The following is a 20,158-nucleotide window of genomic DNA, read 5'->3' on the forward strand; positions in this document are numbered from 1 at the left end:
AAATGAGTATTATCTGTTTGTTGTAGGCACCTGAATCCTTGTCTGAAATGAATATTCCACACAAACGTGACATTTAACAGAGTTTCATTGAAATCTGGTACACAACAGATATCCTAAAAAGACATTGGTAGAACTGATTAAGTCAAGCTGAAACTAATTGAAAACTGAAAAAAGAAGAGCTATGAAAAAAAGTTTCACAAAGCTATGAAACTTCATGCAACACAATTTCTATAAATATTGATAGAAACACATTTTGGGTAAATTGATAGTTTCACCAAATTGGATTTTGATGTTCAAAAGCAAATGTTTTAAAAGTTGATAAATTTGGAAATTTTGCTGAATTGACCTTTAGGTAGCTTGATCATTGGTGTCATGTCTTCAGTAAATAGATGTCCAACTAATTGCCTAGTTTCTGGATGCAGATAAAGGTCAGAAGGGTATAAAATTAAGAAGAATATGTCACAGCCACTTTTCCCTCCCTTTTTTGAGAAGCAGGAAGTGAGGTTAAGTGCTGGTAGTAAGAGATGAAAATCCGAAGACTTTAAGTGGAAAAGATTGTAGGGGTCAAAGAGATGACAGGATTGAGCAAGTCAGGCTTACCGAGTTGTGCTCAGTGCCCAGCTCTGTTGATTCCAATTCCAATGTTCTGTGACAGATTTTGTTTCTCAGAGTTCTCATTGATGAGGGCACAGGAGTAGAGAAATCAGATGATTAGTGAGTGGGTGGGAGAGAAAGGCATGGGGTTGAATAGGGGCTGCCATGAGAATGGATGAAATGTTGGATCATAATGTTCAGGCTGGGTTGAAAGGAAGGAAGGCCTGGTACACACAGGGAGACAAGAGGGAATTCAAAGGCCTGGAGTTGCAAGAGGTTGAAAGTGTGATATGTACACAGGGGTATGAGAGAGCCAGAGGCAAGAAGGTGGGTTTACAGAGTGAGATTCTGGAAGGTAAAAATTCAGGGGGTAAAGTAGAGCTGGTCATGAAAGGGTCAATGGCCTGTTAAAGAGAGTGGGCTGCATGATCATTTCCAGGAGGAGAGAACAATAAAGAACTATGGAGCCAGAGTCTTGAAGGGGGCATGCACTTGGATAGGGTAAGTGAGCAAATGTGACGGTAGCAGGTCTTGGGATGGTGAAAAAGACTCTGGGCCTAAGACTTCATTAAATGAATAACCAGAAGCTGTTTCTTCCCACATCCACCCCCAGTCAGACCAGCATGAATCACCCAGTGTGTTATAAAAAAGGGGGTAGCTGGTTCTCAGTATTTAAGATTCCTCCAGAGAGGCCTTTGATCTTTCAGTACTTGCTTGTATCTTTGCTAGCTCCACATTGACTTCTCAGTTGTGTTTTGAAGTAAGGGTATTCTGTCTGGTGCGCTAGCATATCCTTTTAGGCCTGATCGATTGAATTTAATGGTTCATTATGTAACTAGCTCTAGGCTGTTTTCTCCCCAAAGGCAGACAGGTTAGAACTGCAATCTTGCCAACTTACTTCTGGGTTGTGCCAGCAGGTGGTCTAGGCCTTAGCAGTTAAGGCTAACACCATTAGAAAGAGGTGGTACAACCAATGTCAAGTCCCAAAAGAGAAGGGCTTCACATAAAGATGGAGAAGCCAAGGATGCGAAAATGGGGAATAAGAAAGCTTTCCTCCCTCCACCTTTGCCCTTGATGTGTGATTTTGAATTTTTCCTTTAACCTATAGTGTCTGTCTGCATGACTAAGGACTGGCAGAAATACTCATAAAATTGCCATAGTTTGCTCACACTACTCTAATAAAATACCATAGATAGCTTAGAAACAACATTTTATTTTTCATTGCTCTGAAGGCTGGGATGTCCAAGACCAAGATGCCAGGATGGTTGGGTTCTGGTGAGGGCCATCTTTCTGGTTCATAGCTATGTCTTCTTCTAGTGTCCCCAAGTGGTAGATGGAGTAGGGATCTCTGAGGGGTCTCTTTTATAAGGACACTAATATTGTTCATGAGGACTCCACCCAAAGGCCCCACCTCTTAACACCCTCATGCCAAGCATTAGGATTTTTAAAAAAATCAATCTTTATTGTTGAAAGTATTATAGATGTCTCCACCCACCCCCCATTACCCCCCACCCCCCCTCATCTGCCCCTCCCAAGCATTAGGATTTCAACATATGAATTTGGGGGTGGGGGAGGACACAAACATTCAGACCATAACAAAAACCAATACATCAGTCTTCAAAATTCACATTTTAAGTGTCTTCCCCTCAAGGTGCTACATATCTCTGCCCTGTCTCTTCTCTTTTCATTGTCACCTAACTTCTTGATTTGTCTTTATGGTTATTTTTTTCCCCTCTCAAGAGACTGCTCTATCAGAGGTCAACGGTGAACACCCTAATTCCCAAGTCCAGTGGCCACAGATACTCATTAAAGCACTACCTCAGAGGCTGGCCAACATTAGGGTCTGACAATACAAAAATTATGTAGTGTCTGCCCTCAAGAATTCACAATCTACACAAATAGATGTTTTGACATCCTCTTCCCCTAAACTTTGAGACACCAGTGTTCTAGTTGTAGTCCTTTTACCATCCTCAGAGGGTTTCTTTCTCTCTCTGGTCTTTGCATGTTGGCTGTATCATAGGCCTTTTTAAAATTTCTCTTACTCTGTATTTTTTGTTGGAAATCTCATCTAGTCCAATTGCTTCCATTCCAATGTATGTGTATGTGTGACTTTCACATCTATATTGCTAGTTTACATATAGCCTCTGAGCTCACACAACTGTTACATATATCCTTTGTCCACATGATAGCTCAAGAGGATTAGTATGTTTTCAACAAAGTTCATCATGGCAATCTCAGATCTGCTTTTCTTTTGCTATTCTGTTAGTAGAAAGATTCTCTGTGAATGGAGCTCATCTTCTCTCTCTACCTCATGTAATCCCACACAAAGTCTGATCTAATCCGTCTCTGTCAGCTTCTAACTCCCCTGCCTGTGGGCTTAGTCTAGTCTTCAGTCAACTCCCCTTGAATTCCTAAACCAGGCTCCTATTTGGTTTCTTTGCTTTTAGTCTCTCTGTCTATTCCATCTTCCAGTCTGATGCAAGAATGATCTTTCTGAAAGTAAATCTGATGCCTTTTCTCTCCATTTAAAAATCCTTCCCCAGTGGCTTCCCCTGAAGCACTTTATCATGTCTTACGTGGCCCTTTGTAACCTGATCTTGCTTGGCTTTCCTGCTTCATTTCCTCCACTTCATCGTCAAATACTAAATAAACCCCAGCTGCACCAAATTACTTTCTTGGAATTTCTCAATCACTACACACTGCTTCATAATTCAGTGCACTTATACCTGCAGCTCTTGCTGCCTGGAATGCCCTCACAGCTGACTTCTCTACCTCATGATTGATCAATACTTACTTTCTTCAAGATTCAGCGGTTTCCTCCAAAGTTCTTCTTTATTGGCCTCCTTTCTTGGTCCTCCAGTAGGCCTGTGAGCACCACTTTCATACTACCTGTCTACTGTGCTGCGTTTATTTATTATCTGTCCCTCAAATTGGCCTTTGGATCCTTGAAAAGTCATCCTGGTATTTTCTATACTAGCACAGTGCTTTGAATGGAGGAGTATACTTGCTGAATGTATGTGATTATTTTTGAGTGCCTTCTATGCACAAGGAAGACACTGCACTAGGTCCTGTGATGAATTTTGCAGGTTCTCTTTCCTCTTTTAAAAAGGCAATTTCTCAGACTCCTTCATAGATTTTGTATCCTGTCTGATGTCAGCCTCCTTCCCCTCCACATATACACTCTGAGTCACTCCATTCATTTCCTTAGCTTTAATTGCTGACAACTCCCAAATCTGTTCTCCCAGTAAAGAACTCTTTTGCAAACTCCAGATGCTCCCAAGCATCTTAAACTCAGCACTTACAAAAGTGAACTATTTTATGTTTCTTTTATCCTCTGCATAAAAAGATGATTGTGGCAAAGTTTCTGCGACAATTAAAAAAAAAGCAGAAATTATGTCAGGATAATAACATTAAGTTTTCTGTGACATCCCTAGAAACAGCTTTTGTATTTTCTTTGCTTTGAAGTGAATAGCAGTAAAGCTTTAATGCTGTGCTTCCTATGCTGGACTACATGGTGGTCTGTCAAGATATCTGTGAAGCCACAGTGAAAGCGAGTCTCACCTCCTACAGCAGTGGTTCTCAACCTTCTGGCCCTTTAAATACAGTTCCTCATGTTGTTTTTATTTTTTTATTTATTTATTTTTATTTTTTTTAAATATATTTTTTATTGATTAAGATATTACATATGTGTCCTTGTCCCCACGTAACCCTCTACCCCCCCCCCCCCCGCTCATGCCCTCACCCCCCCGTTGTCCATGTCCATTGATTAGGCCTATATGCTTGCATATAAGTCCTTTGGTTGATCTTTCCCCCTTACCCCCACCCTCCCCTACCTTCCCTCCAAGTCCCGACAGTCCAATCAATGCCTCTCCGTCTCTGGATCAGTCCTTGTTCATCAGCTTATGTTGTTCATTATATTCCACAAATGAGTGAGATCCTGTGGTATTTATCCGCTCTCCAGTTCCATCCATGCTGTGGCAAATGGTAAGAGTTCCTTTTTCTTCTTCCTCTTCTTAAAGAATACCTTTCAGCATTTCAGATAATGCTGGTTTGGTGGTGATGAACTCCTTTAGCTTTTTCTTATCCGTGAAGCTCTTTATCTGACCTTCTATTCTGAATGATAGCTTTGCTGGATAAAGTAATCTTGGTTGCAGGTTCTTGCTATTCATCACTTTGAATATTTCTTGCCAGTCTCTTCTGGCCTGCATGGTTTCTGTTGAGAAATCAGCTGACAGTCGTATGGGTACTCCCTTGTAGGTAACTGACTGTCTTTCTCTTGCTGCTTTTAAGATTCTCTCTTTATCTTTTGCTCTTGGCATTTTAATTATGATGTGTCTTGGTGTGGTCCTCCTTGGATTCCTTTTGTTTGGGGTTCTCTGCGCTTCCTGGACTTGTAAGTCCATTTCTTTCACCAGGTAGGGGAAGTTTTCTGTCATTATTTCTTCAAAAAGGTTTTCAATATCTTGCCCTCTCTCTCCTTCTGGTACCCCTATAATTCTGATGTTGGTACGCTTGAAGTTGTCCCAGAGGTTCCTTACACTATCTTCATATTTTTGGAATCTCTTTTCTTTTTTCTTTTTCAGTTGGGTATTTTTTGTTTCTTTGTATTTCAAATCTTTGACTTGATTCTTGGGATCCTCTTGTCTACTGCTGGATCTCTGTAAATTATTCTTTATTTCAGTCAGTGTATGCTTAATTTCTAGTTGGTCCTTTTTCATGTCCTCCATGGTCTCACTATACTTATTGAGGGATTCATTAAATTTATCGGCGGTTTCCATAAAATTCTTGAAAAACCTTATAAACGTGGCCTTGAACTCTATATCCAATCGTTTGCTTTCCTCCATTTCTGCCATTTGTGACCTGTTTCTTTGTCTCCGCATTTTGGCAGCTTCCCTGTGTTGATAGAGTGGCCCTGTGCGCCAGGTGTCCTGTAGGGCCCAGTAGCTCAGCCTCCCCAGTTACCTGGGGTGGACACTCTTGGTGCACTCTTGGTGCCTTGGTTGTTGTAGAATCACTGGGAGGAATTGACCTCCAGGCCAATTGGCTGTGAGAATCAGCTGTGTCTAAAGTGGGAGAACTTCTGTGCTGAAGACACCCTTCTGGGGCAAGACTTGCTTCAGTGGGGCTTTGGTGCTCACTGAGTCTGCTCCCTGAGTGTGTCCCTTATGGATCTGAGGAGTTGCAGTCTGGATGGTCCCCCTCTGACCACTGGGTACAGTGGCTCCTGGATCTAAGGAGGTGCTAATTCAGCCTCTGCCTGAGACCACACAGCAGGAGCCACGAAGAGGCTCAGCTGTGAAGCAATGCAAGCTGCTGCGGGGCCTTGGGCCTTCTCTTGGAAGTTCCGGGTCTGCCTGGCTAGGCTGCAGTTAGGTACATTCACATGCAAAAGCCTCTGCCACAGCTTGGGTGGGGCGGGGTCTCAGGGAATCAAAGGGCGGATCAGGGAGCTATGGCCGATTCTCCGCCCGGAGTCGCGCGTCTCAGTGTCCCGGTAACGGCTGCAAGCACCTCTGAGGGAAAGCCGCCCTCAAGTTCGCCCGCTGCCGGACAGACCAGCCTCTCCCCGTATGAGTCCTGGGTCCCCAGAGACTTCCCGGAACCGGAGTTCAGAGCCGTGGGGAGCTTGTGATTCCAAAAAGACAGCCGCGTCCTCAGGCGCCACCCCCTTCCCTCGCGCGCGTGAGCCGCCGTACTTCTGCACTTCACCTCCGCAGCGCCTCTGGCTCTCAGCGTGCTTTTCTTTCCTTCTAGTTGTAGAATTTACACTCAGCCAGCCTTCCTGTTGTTCTGGATGATGTTTGCTCAGTCCTTTGCGGTAATTTTCAATTGTTGTGTGAGGCGACAATTTCCCGGTGTTTACCTATGCCGCCATCTTAGTTTTCTCTCCAGTTCCTCATGTTGTGACCAACCATAAAATTATATTCGTTGCTACTTCATAACTGTAATGTTGCTACTGTTATGAATCGTAATGTAAATATCTGATATGCAGGATGGTCTTAGGCGACCCCTGTGAAAGGGTCGTTCGACCGCCAAAGGGGTCGCAGCCCACAGGTTGAGAACCGCTGTCCTAGAGCATCAATTTTAACAGAAGTTTGTGTGTGTGTGTGTGTGTGTGTGCAATGTAAACTATTTGAGTTGTAAGACTGGAAAATACTATTTTCATATTGTGAACATAATGCAAAATGTCAGAAGAGTTTAAACTCCTTTCCTCAAAATGTAGGCACACAGACCATTTCTATTAGAGAACCCCAAGTGTAACTACCAAATTCATGTCCCAGAGGCAGAGCTATGAATTAGAAAATGCCCATGTATTTAGGGCACCGAGAGGAAAGCCTTGGGGTACAGACGTTATCCAGTAGTGAACAATGGGAAATCAGCACCGCAGGAAGTTCTTTTTCAGATGAAGTAAGAGGAAACTGGGGAAGGGCGGAGTTAGTGAGCTTTAAATACCACGCGAGGCTGAGAACTTTGTTCAATGCATTGATTCAGTCAATAGGTATTTTCAGAAGCCTATTTTGTCCCATGTTCTCTACTGGGTGCCGCAAGAGTGAATTAGATATGTCGCCTAACCTCAAGGAGTTCACTATCTAGTGAAGGGTGCTAAACAATGTAATTGTGCCTTTGCCAAAATAAAGGACGTACAGTGTGAAATTGGGCCACTGGAGAAGTGCCTAGCTTTGCTTGGGGAATTAGTGATTATTTCACATAAGATACATCATTTCAACTTTTGACTAAGTCTTGGAAAATGGACAGGTATTTTCTGCCTGAGGGTTTGTGAGAGATTTCAGAAAACAGGAATATGAAACGTGTGGGAAATGAATTAGATACTTGCTTACATCCTTGACAGTCATTGCCAGCACTTAAGTCCCTGGAGAGGAAGAAGCCCATTTCTTCAGCCTTGGACTACTCAGCAGTGTAGCTGAGCACTGTCCCTGCGCACAGCACCGTGTTTATTGTTTTGTAAAAGCTCGGCCTGAGAGCTCAGTATGTCAAGGACAACATGTAGCTTTCTCTTTATCATTTAATAAACTTACATTGAGCAGCAATTTTGAATTAGGTCCTTTGGTAGGAATAGGCATCCAGAAGATTGAGTCCCAGTTTCTGGCTTCAGGAGCTCCGTTGACTGCAGGATATCAGTCAAGCAGACAGGCATTGGTGATCCAGTATGATGGAAGCTTTGGTAGGTGTATGCCCTGAGGACCATAACTACACAGAGGGGCCTCACCACATTTGGAGGGTGAAGTGGAAGTTGGAAGCTTCAAAAAGGTGACTCCTGAGTAGAGGTTTGAACAAGGTTTTCTATGGTTGGGTCGCAGCCTCATCTACCATTATCTGCTTCCACTCTTCATAGGAAACTACTTGATATTTTCTGACTATCAGACCGTTGTGTCCTAACAGTCTTGATTTTAACTGCAAAGGCAATGAGTCACTATAATTAGTGCTGGTTGAGATCAGTGTTTTTCAGGAAAGGCTGTACAATCCATTAGTGAGCTGTAAAAATCAATTTAGTGAACTGGGACCAATATTTTTAAGAACTAAACTAGGAAAGAGTAGAAATATCACTATGCATATTTGTAAAGGCAAATATTTTGTGATGCTTTTGCTTCAATTATATATGCATGTGACTATTGTGTTCTGAGGTAAAATGCTCTTTTATCTGTGGATCACAGTAAATAAAAAAACCTTAGGAAACACTAAAGGTTCAGCAGAAATTAGTTTAGGCCTATGCATCACTGAACAAGGGATGGATGTTTGGGAATCAACCCAGGGAAGTGTAATAGTTAGGTAAATTCAGTGGATTATAGAGATGCCTGGTGCACCAATTCAGCCTGGCCAAAATGGGCTCTCTGACATCCGGAGGGGTCCCAAATTGCAAAAGGGTTCAGGCCAGGCTGAGTGACCCCCACGGGTGCATGATCTGGGCTGGGGAAGGATGCCGGAGGTTGGCCAGCCTGGGAGGCACCATGGGAGGGCTCCGGGGTGTGTCCGGCCCTCTCGCTCAGTCCTGATCAGCTGGACCCCAGCAGCAAGCTAACCTTCCAGTGTCTGCCCCCTGGTGGTCAGTGCATGTCATAGCGACTGGTCAACCAGTAGACTAACCCCCCCCCCCCCCCCCCCCAGTGCACATCATAGTGAGTGGTTGAGTGGTCTTAGCATATCATTAGCATATTATGCTTTGATTGGTTGAATGGATGACCAGGCACTTGGCATATTAGGCTTTTATTATACAGGATAGTAGTGCACCTTACTTCACTAAGTAATGAACTTGTGTGTGTCCATGGTTAGAGGAGCCACCCAGGAGATGCCAAGTTTGTGTACAGTTAGGTATGTAGAAGGGGGCAGAGGGTTTCTGGTTGGTAGAGACTGCATCAACTAAAGGTAGTAAGGGGAGCTGTGCAAAAAGAACAGTCAAAATAAGGACTTCCATGCTTCTGGAGCATAAGATTAGAGGCAGGGGAAGTAGCTGGAATAGTGCGTGGATGCCTAATCACTGAGGGGAGTCGTGGTAAGGAATCTGGATGCTTTTCCTATATGAATGGAGGAGCCACTGAATACTATCAAGCAGAGAATTAAGATATCAGAATCCTATCACCCTGGCTGCAGTGTGGAGGGAGGCAAGTCAGGAGACTGTTGCAGTAATCCAGGAGATGTCTTAGATTTCAGACTAGGGAGAGTGACTGCAGATTTCAGAAACATTATAGAAATGAACTCAACATGACTCGTTAATTTGACTATAGATGAGTGCAAGGAAGCAGCCCCTAGCTTTTGTAGCTGTCTCCTCTGGATATTGGGGTGATACTGTGTCACTGATCAGTTGAGGCTAGAGTTCATTATTATGATTTTTTTAAAATATGTTTTTGATTTCAGAGAGGAAGGGAGAGGGAGAGAAACATTAATGATGAGAATCATTGATTGGCTGCCTCCTGCATGCGCTCCACTGGGCATATGTCCTAACTGAGAATCAAACTATGAATTCCAGGTTCATAGGTTGATGCTCAACTGAGACATGCCAGCTGGGCTAGAGTTCATTATCTTTTGAAGGGAGTGGGCATAGCTGACGACCTTGCTGTAAAACGAGCCTCAGAACCTCTGAAAAGTAGAGGCATTTGCAATACATCTGGGCCCCTCTCTTGGGGGTCTAAAATTTTTTAAAGAGGTGCCTAGATGGAATAGTCCAACAACTGGGGTGAAAAGTTATCATTTACAGGCCAGGTTAGTAAAACAGTGTTATTTCCCTTATATCGTCCCTGAGTCTTCAGTAAATGTTCTAGGATTCATGCACTCTTATTTGGCCAAAATATTAAAGGTGATGAAGTGTCCCTTGAGGCCACTGTGGTGGTCCATTAGATTGTGAGCTCCTTGAAGGGAGAGGTGGTTTCTTCTCATCTCTGTGTCCCTAGTATCGATCCCAGGGCCCAACACACGGCAAACATTTGATAAAGACTGCATCCCTACTGCCTAAATTGATGCTGGGTACTAGCAGATATTTAATAAGCACGTAGGGAATTGCTGAAAACTCCAAATGGGCATATATTTCTGGGGCTAAGACGAAAAACTATGAGAGTCAGCCACAATCTACTTATTACCAATAAGTTGGAAAGATGTGGTTTTAAAAGTAAGTGCTTTCTCTAGGAATCAGGGATGACTCCAACTTACGTAGCTGGAGGTGAATATTCATGCCAAGAAGACAGGAAGGGGATGAATTTTTGGGCAGAAGCACTCAGAGTTGTAGGTTTATTTAATAAATGCGTTGAGTGTCTAGTACGTCACTCAAAATATGTCAGAAAGAGCTTTCTGGTAATAATGTGAAAGGCAGACTGGAGCAGAGGGAGATATGGAGAACCCTGCTAGGAGTGAGTGTCCGACTAGGGAAACTGCAGTGAAATAGCACAAGAATAGCTGTCACTGAAGCTATTATCTATCTGCTAGACCAGTGACCTCTTCACCTTCACCCTTATCATCTGAGACAATGGGTGGGTTTGGTGGGCCCAATATGCTCTGAAGGTCCAGTCCAAGATAAAAATCTCTTCTTTCCACCATACCGGGGATATGGACATTGTGGGACCCTGTTCTGATGCATTTAGCCTGGGATGACAGCACTGAGTCTTCTCATGACTATCACCTTACTCAAGCCTCTGAGCTTTGAGAGGTGGGCAGCCTGGCCGGGCCAAGTTTGGCTTCACACTAATTAGTATACATAAAGGAGTTTCCTACTTCTCATATGCCCAGACCATTGTGAAGCCGGATTTCCCCTTTCTCAGTTCCAAGAGAGGCCCAGATTCGACAATAAAAAATTTCCAGGAAATTCCCAGCAGGTTTAACTTCCTGATCCTCCTCCCACTTTAACCCTGTCCTTCATTTCACTCTTCCCCCCTCCCTTCCACTCCAAGAGGAAAGAGCTGATGCTGGAGTCCAGTATCCTCTGCTCAACGCTTGCACTCCCTTGGCCAGGATAGTCGTACATCGGAGTCCTCAGGTCCTCTCCTGTGAGGCCCACTCAAGGCTTGAGAGAAGCACATGAGGGTATTACGTGATCCTGCCTAGAAACAGAGGATGGTTATAGTGTTCCTTGAAGGTTCTTAGGGTACCAGGTTCTTATGGAAGGTTCACTTCTAGGTGCGCACTCTCCAACCCTTGTTAGGAAGTAAGTTTTCTCTAAGAAGTCCCAGGGGCTTGGTCTTTATGCTAGATGTCATAACTCAATCCCTTTTGGGGCCAGTTTGGAATTATAGGTACACCAGAGGCCCGATGCACGAAATTCAAGAGTAGGTCTTCCTTCCCCCAGCTGCCGGCACCGGCTTCCCTCTGGCACCCAGAACCCGGGCTTCCCTCGCAGCCCCAGCTTTGTCTGGAAGGACATCCGGTCTATTATTATACTTTTAAAAATTATTATTATTATTATAGATGCCCCATATAAACCAGCATTAAGAAAAACAAAACTGACCTAACCCAATAAAACGTGGATTTAAGAGCCAGAAACATATGCTGTGAATTTACTATCCCATGAAGACAGAGCATTTGGATAGTTCTCATTCTCAGAAATCCCAAGGTGAGAGAAAAAAGGTCAGTTTACATATATTCATACAAGGAATTTTACCTATTGTGCAATGAGAAGGCTATATGGCTACCCAACAGGTTCTGGGCTCCATTAAGACTGTCCACTTCACAGCTCTAGCTCCAGTTCTTAGAGATGAAGAGATCCGAAGGCCTAGGATCATGGGCACTGACGAAGCTGCACGCGCTTTGGCTCCAGTTAACTCCCTGGTGTCCGAGGTGTGTGGGAGCTGTGGCTGCCTGCTTCCCGGTCCTGCCGCAGCCCACGAAGGAGCTGGTTTAGAAGTGTAAGGTTGCTGTCTCTGCGAGGCAGGGGCAGGGGTGGGAGGCAGTTCCCTTTATACTCGATCACTGCCATCTTAGCCCGATCCTGCTGATTCCGGTTTGGGATCTGCAGCATTCTCGTGTAGCCCCCATTCTGACCTTGGTACCGAGGGGCCAGCACTTGAAACAGCTTTGGGATCAAGTCCTTCTCCTAGAGGGGGAGAGTTACCCGGAGGAGAGCAGAGTCAGGCACCACGGCAGAGACATTTAGCTCTCAGCACTCCCAAAGGCAGGGTCTCCACACACACACCCAGACTCCCACCCACTAACTGCTCACCCCAATGTGGTTGAGTCCAAGTTACACAGAGGGGTTAGTTACAGGCAGATGTGCAGATTAAGATTCTCACCGAATTGTATCTACTTACGTCACCAGTTTCCAATTTAGTTGTCGGCATTTGTCCCTAAGCCAAGGGAGTGTTTTGGCTTAATTCTGCCCAGCCTCCCTTTCTCTAACAGCCCCCTCCCAACTCAGGAAACAAAGAATGCGACTTGGGTGGCGGAAAGGACGCACTTACTGTCAGCCAGAAGTCAGCCATGCGCATGGCTTTTTCGTTGGTGTCGCCCAGCTTCCCATAGTCGATGAGCTGTGAGGACAGAACATCACTGATCCAACCCGAGCAAGACACGAGGCGGCAATCTCACTTCTCTCATGGTGGGCTGCAGCCCATTCATCCCACTGGCCTGGCTTCTCTCTAGGTCAGGGCGCTCCTAACCCCACAGCCCTAACCGTCTTCCACTGGAGGGGCCAGAGGAGTGGGCTCCGCTAACGTCACTGAAGGATTCAGGCTTGGGGGCAGGGCTTACCACGGAGGTCCCACTCCTTCCCCAAGTCCAGCCCGCCCCCGCCCCCTCGGGCCAGACCCGGGCTGCGGACCCGAGCGGGATCCCGCCTCTGACCTTCTCGGCGTAACCCCTCATCTCGTCCACGCGCGCCCAGGACGCCTCGATGCGTTCGTGCCGCACTAGTCCCGTCAGCAAGTTCCGCAACAGGTGGATGCGGGACTCGGGACCAAGGCCCAGGCGGCGGTACACGCGGCCATGGGAGATGGCGGCGGCGACCGACAACCGCATCTTACCCGCTGCTCCAGAAACCCCTGGAGCCGGAACTGGAAACACATGGGGAACTGCGCGGAGGGGCGGGTTTGAGAACACGCATGCGCTGTAGCTCAGTGCGTGGTGGACGTGTGTGCGCATGCGCACCAGAGCCTGCCTGGTTGGCAACCTGGGGGAGGGCGAGAAGAGGTGTTGACCTCTTCCAGGGCTGGCGAGCTGGGCGGGCATCAGGCACCGCGTGCGCTCCCAGTCGGTGGGTGAACCAGGCGCCCCCTAGTGAGGGAGGAGCTGGCTGTCGGGTTCTTTGGCGCTGCCGGAGGCTTCTTGCGCGGCCTTATAGAGCGACGGAAGCTCCACCGCGGAGCCTGCTGGGAAAGTGAGTATCTGAGGCACCTTGTGCTGGCGGCTCAGCCCCGCCCTGGACTGTGTGCGAGCAGGCGTGTCTGACACAGGGAGGGCATCATTTTTTTAAAAAAAATATATACTTTGTTGATTTTTTACAGAGAGGAAGGGAGAGGGATAGAGAGTTAGAAACATCGATGAAAGAGAAACATCGATCAGCTGCCTCCTGCACACTCCCTACTGGGGATGTGCCCGCAACCGAGTTAAATGACCTTGACCAGAATCGAACCTGGAATCATTCAGTTCACATGCTGATGCTCTGTCCAGTGAGCCAAACTGGTTAGGGCGGGGCATCATTTTTTGTTTGTTTTGTTAATCCTCACCCTAGGATATTTTTCCGTTGATTTTTAGAAAGTGGAAGGGAGAGGGAGAGACAGAAACATCTATGTGAGAGAGACAATCCATTGGTTACCTCCTGTACGCACCCCAACCAGGGGCGGAGGGGTGTGTGTGTGGGAGGTGGGGACCTGCAAGCAAGGTACATGCTCTTGACTGGGATGGAACCCAGGACCCTTCTGTCCGTGGGCTGATGCTCTATCCACTGAGCCAAACCGGCCAGGGCGGGAGGGCATCATCTTTGGCACAATTATTTTCAGTAGTCATGGTGAAATGAAAAGAGTAGCAATGAAGTTCAGTTAAGAAACACAGTGAAAACTTTGTTTTGTTGAGGTAGGTACATATAATCATCCAAAAGCACTCAAAGGAAAAATAATAGATTCATACTTTTAAATTACATCAGTGCATTTTTTTTTTTAAAGGGAGAAAACATACGCCTTTATGTGTTAAAGTAACATACAATAACATTATAGTTTCTGCTCTGGAGCCTTAATGCCTATAAGTTTGCAATGAAGATGAAAACATTGTTCTTTGTTATGAGCTGAATTGTGGTTGCCCCCACATAGGGCAAAGGATATGTTAAGTCCTTACGTAAAGATAACCTCGTGAAGACACACACACACAGACACACTGGGAGAACCCATGTGACCAAGAAGGCAGAGATCTGCCTTAGGCAGTTGCAAGCCAAGGATCCTTAAGGATTTCTGGCAAACACTGGGACCTAAGACAGGCATGGAACAGATTCTTCTCTAGATCCTTCAAAGAATGTGTGACCCAGCTGACACATTGGAGCTATGAGACAATCCAGTTCATTTGTGTGTTAAGGTGCCCAGTTGTGGCACTTTGTCACAGCAGCACTAGGAAAGTGGTACACTTGTCTTCACATGTTCATGTTCACTAGACAGCATACTTAGAATGCGTCACTTGTCTTTGGTCATAGATGACCAGAGAACACTTCTTGTTAATTTTAATTTTGAAAAGTTTATTTTATTTGAAGCAACAGATAACAAATAATTAGGAAACATGGATACTTTGGTAGAAATTTATACAAATTACACTTCACAATAAATTCCAGAAACTACAATACCTGTCTTGTTTCTTTCGGATTAAATCTTACAGCTTTCAGTGAACTCCACAATTGAAAACTCACCATAAATATCTATTGGTAAACATTTCTGAAGATCTTTTGCGAAAGTTGGAGAAAATGAACACTGCCACTGACATTATTTGATCTATTTGCTTCAGAAGGAATGTCGTCTTGGTGAAAATGTACAGGATTATAGATTATCATTTTTATTTATTTATTTATCTTTGGTAATATAAGACCATCATTTCTTGTCTCTTCTGACAGTCTTCAAAATTCGATTCTTTTTTCTATGTCAATTTCTTTACATTTAGCATAGTTAATATATTTCTCCAGAATTTTTTTTGTGTGTTTCAAGGAACAATTTTAAAACTTGTTGTTTTACTTTATGTTCAAGGCTTATTTTGGCTGATTGCCAATATTTTTGTATCTGACTGACCTCATCTGAAACTTCACCTTACTAAAAAAAAAGATGTCAGAAAACTCTCATATTGCTAAGATTGTTTATTTTAAATTTACTACTATAATAGCAGGGCTATATTCTTTCATAGTGGTTGGAGCCAGAAAATGCACCTGAAGTGAACTTGAAGATGGTTAAATTCTTATGAATTTACTGTGAAAGTTATGTATGTGGCTGAATTTAACTGTGTAACTGATAATTCTGCAAATTAATTTCCATGTAGAATGAAATATTTTTAGTGGATTAGTTTTAAAAAGTGATCATTTAAGCTTACATATAGGTTACTCAACACTAACCATAGTAATTGTTTAGAACTTAGACCAACAAAAGATTTTTGTGTGAAGGTTATTGTATCACTAACACTGTTAGTATTGTTGTGCAAGGAGATAAGAATCAGATTGACTTTTAGTTCGTTTTATTGCTACTTTCAAATTTTTTTCAGATGATTCACTTCATTATGCTTGCATCTGGACGGACTGCATATACCTCCTGACCCTTGGTACCCAGTGGCTCTGAGTGTCCTGCTGAAGGCCCCAGGAAAGGCATTCAGATGGATCTGACTATTCTGGGTGAGTCAACACCTGGAGTAACCGTGATGAGACTTTAGGTTGAGCCTCTGAGGAGGTGCTGGTGTTGGGATTGACTGTAGTTCCGGCAGAGGTGAGGAAAGTGGTCCCAAGCAATGTTCTGGGAGGCATCTGAAGAAGAAAGACCCCAGCCGGTAGGAAAATGCTGTACATAGAATTTCATCACTTCTGCTGGGAGAAAGGAGTTGGACCTGTCCACAGTACTGCAGAGAACCCTGTGTGATGTTGTGATAAAATAAACAATATTTATTTGTCTTAAATCCTGGTTCCTGGCACAGAACTTCTAAATCCCTTGGAATTTCCACAGTGATAGGGACAAAGGAGCATTTTTGTTATTCATAAAATGTCCATTTCTACTATACCTGAGATTATGCTAATGAGGTGACTCTTGGAGGATGAGGGCTGGTTACCAGAGGAACTAGCCATGTGATTAGAGTGATTAGAGGGCTGGAGCTGTCAGCACGCCCCTACACCTACTTTCAATGGAGAGGTTGGAGATTCACTTAATAACCAATGACCAATGGTTTACCAGTAACCAATCATGCTTCCACAAAAGCCCTAAGCAGCAGGTTTTGGAGAGTTTCTGGGTTGATGAATATATTGGGGTGCTGGGTAGTTCAGCATGCTCTGAGCCGGCGTGAAAGCTCTGAAGCCCTTCCTACATACCTTGCCCTATACAGCTCTTCCATTTGGCTGTTCTTGAATTGTATCCTTTGTATAAACTAGTAAGAGTTTTGATTTTAAAAAAATCAAAACTCTTTAAGTTTTAAGAGTAAGCAAAGCACTTTCCTGCTGTCTTAACAAATTATCAAACTTGAGGAGAGGATCATGAGAACCTCAAATATATAACTGGTTGGTTAGAAGTGCAGGTGACAACGTGGGATGGGCAGTTGGCTTTTGCAGCAGAGGATTAAGCCCTGACCTGCAGAGTAGGGCTACCTCCAGGGAGTTAGTGTCGGAATTGAATTGTGGACATTAAGCTGATGTTGCAGAGAACTGAGAATTGCTTGGAGTGGAAAACATACCTGTTTGCTGTCAGAGGTGCTGTAAGTAGAGAAAGAAACTCTTTCCTTTAGCCTGAGTGACTACATCTTATTCTGCTGAAGCCTCCATGGAGCAATGTCCTGGGAGCCAGTATAGGCAGCCCAGCAAGTGTTTACTCAGGGAAGCAGTTGTCAGTTGGACCTGAAGGCAACTTTTGGTTCTATCCTTAGAATCATGAAGGTCTAGAAGTAGAGGGTTTGGCTTATACTTGATACTTTTTTTAACCCTCTGGTCAAGGTCTTGAAACCTTTATGGATAGGATGTTTTGGGAAGGACTAGACCAGGGGTGGGCAAACTTTTTGACTCGAGGGCCACAATGGGTTCTTAAACTGGACCGGAGGGCCGGAACAAAAGCATGGATGGAGTGTTTGTGTGAACTAATATAAATTCAAAGTAAACATCATTACATAAAAGGGTACGGTCTTTTTTTTTTTAGTTTTATTCATTTCAAACGGGCTCGATCCGGCCTGCGGGCCGTAGTTTGCCCACGGCTGGACTAGACAGAGAGAGAGTTGTCTCTGGTATCAGATGGAATTGTGATCATATTACATTCAGTTAAAATGAATTTTCCACAGTTATAATCATCACTAGGACATTGAAGATAACAATAAATCAAACATATCCCAAATGGAAACAAGAAATCTTATAAGCAGGTGGAGGCCTGGAGAGAAACAGAGGCATGGCTGCTGGTGAAGCCCGGGCAGAAAAAGAGAGGCAATGGCTGATCAACAGCTGCCACTGAGGCTACAGATCAGACCCTGCCTCTCTCTGCAGGCCTCTCTCTGGGCCTAATCAGCACACTGGGTCGCCACACTGGCTGCAGTCAGCACTGGGTCGCCACAGCAACCCAGCACTGACTTCTGGTGTTAGGCCAAGCTTTGTGTCCTTATGGACCCTGGCTCTTAATATATATATATATATATATATATATATATATATATATATATATATATATATATATATATATATATATATATACTAGAGGCCTGGTGCACGAAAATGTGTGCACTCGGGGGGGTGGAGGGGTGTCCTTCAGCCCGGCCTGGGCCCTCTCACAGTCTGGTACCCCTTGGGGGATATCCACCTGCTGGCTTAGGCACGCTCCCCAGCCAGTCGGGAGCGGGCCTAAGCTGCAGTCGGACATCCTTAGCACTGCTGAGGAGGCAGGAGAGGCTCCCACCACCACCACTGTGCTGGCAGCCGTCAGCCTGGCTTGTGACTGAGCAGAGCTCCCCCTGTGGGAGCTTACTGACCAGCAGGGGGCAGCTCCTGCATTGAGTGTCTGTCCCTTGGTGGTCAGTGTGTGTCATAGTGACCAGTCATTCCCAGTTGTTCTGCTGTTAGGGTCAATTTTCACATTACCCTTTTATTATATAGAATAGAGACCTGGTGCACAGGAGGGGCCGGCTGGTTTGCCCTGAAGGGGGTCCTGGATCAGGGTGGGGGTTCCGCTGGGGTGCCTGGCCAGCCTGGGTGAGGGGCTGAGGGCTGTTTGCAGGCTGACCACAGCCCCTTCATATATATATATGAACCTGCAATGGGCCAAACCTAGTGTTGAGCTTCCCATGTTCACACTCTCTCATTTATGATCAATTACTTAAAAAACATAATAATTCTGAATGGACAGAGCCTGGATTTATCTATGAGAACTAGAGTTATCTGTCTTGGTGAACAGAAAGGTTGCAGCCTTGGTTTTCTAATTTAAACATAATTAAATGTAATGAGTAGATAAAATAAGGAGCTGCAATGAAAGATAAAAAAAAAAGAAATCTTATAAGCAGAAGAATTTAGTAAAAGAAATTACTGATCTATATGCAAATAAAGTTGAGATAGTCCACGGCTGTAGAGGGACATGGAGTTGGATAGATGTCAGCATAACTCTCTATGGTGATGTTTCCTTCTAGAAATGATGACTAGCTATTTCCATCTTGGCTTGCATTTTTCATGTGGTGTTCTTCCCCCTCCCATTTTCATTTCCTAGTATTATTAGTGAGGTGAGCTGCCTGCTACTGAGATTATAAGGTCTTTCAAGGTCAGAGAAGGACTGACTCATGTATCCCATTTCTTCTCCCTCTCCTTCACCTCTAACCTAGTGCTGTGTTCTAATTTGTTTTTGTAAACATTTCACTACAGGTTAGTAAAAAAGATAAATTTGATTTCTTTTTTGTTTGTGTGTCCCTTGATGATTTCACTTTTACTTACAACAATTGTTTATTCTCCCATTAGGGAGGAAAAGGCAAAGAAACAAATTTCTTTTCCCCTAGAGCAGCAGTTCTCAACCTGTGGGTCGCCAACATGTGAGTTGCGACCCCTTTGGGGGTCGAACAACCCTTTCACAGGGGTCCCCTAAGACCATTGGAAAACATATATATAATTACATATTATTTTGTGATTAATCACTATGCTTTAATTATGTTCAATTTGTAACAATGAAAATACATCCTGCATATCAGATATTTACATTACGATTCATAACAGTAGCAAAATTACAGTTATGAAGTAGCAACGAAAATAATTTTATGGTTGGGGTCACCACAACTGTATTAAACTGTATGAGGAGCTGTATTAAAGGGTCGCGGCATTAGGAAGGTTGAGAACCACTGCCCTAGAGCCTCCAGAAGGAATATAGCCCTGAGAATAATTTGTGTTTAGCCCCATAAGACCCAGTATTGGACTTTACACTTCCAGAAATGTAATATCATAATCTGTTGTTTTAAACTACCAAGTCTGTGGTAAATTACCCCAGCAGCAACAGTGGGTTTCACATTGTACCTGTCAGGGTATATTGCACATAATAGGTGCTCTTTGAATGTGTATTAAATGAATGGTCAAGTTTCTAAAATGTCTCTTTTTTAATTATGATGAAGGGGTTTTAGAAGTAAATAAGGATGTTTCTGTGAGGATTCCAGACCAGTATGATATGCTGTGACCAGGTAGTTTTCTTCAAGTCTCTCCCTCAAGTATTCAAACCTGCTAACTTTCAGGCTAAAGGACTGGAAGGAAGTGGAAAGAGCACAGTCTTTGTAGTCAGCAGACTGCACCCAAAGTTGGGGATGAGGATGTGGATGAAGATGGCATGGTTAGGACTTTTCCTTAGTCCATGAGATGCATTTATTTGTCAAGAGAAGATTAAAATTCTTTATAAAGGAAATGTATACTGTTGAACCTCAGAGGTAAGGCAGGGGAGAGTGGATGGGAAGAGATCAATCAATGAAC

The 20,158-nt window shown here is 44.2% G+C and overlaps 1 protein-coding gene across 1 annotated transcript; it reads right to left on the reverse strand.

Annotated features, from left to right (window-relative positions):
• Nucleotides 1-11,558: 11,558 nt before the first annotated feature.
• On the reverse strand, nt 11,559-13,113 carry MRPL17 (mitochondrial ribosomal protein L17). The gene is made up of 3 exons (XM_036325258.1): nt 12,874-13,113; nt 12,492-12,560; nt 11,559-12,127 (listed from the first exon to the last, which is right to left on the reverse strand). The coding sequence occupies exons 1-3, from the start codon at nt 13,045-13,047 to the stop codon at nt 11,852-11,854; spliced, it is 519 nt and encodes a 172-aa protein (XP_036181151.1). The 5' UTR covers nt 13,048-13,113; the 3' UTR covers nt 11,559-11,851.
• Nucleotides 13,114-20,158: the final 7,045 nt, after the last annotated feature.

This window comes from Myotis myotis, unplaced genomic scaffold (genome assembly GCF_014108235.1).
Source record: "Myotis myotis isolate mMyoMyo1 unplaced genomic scaffold, mMyoMyo1.p scaffold_m19_p_10, whole genome shotgun sequence".
In the NCBI taxonomy this organism is placed as follows: domain Eukaryota; kingdom Metazoa; phylum Chordata; class Mammalia; order Chiroptera; family Vespertilionidae; genus Myotis; species Myotis myotis.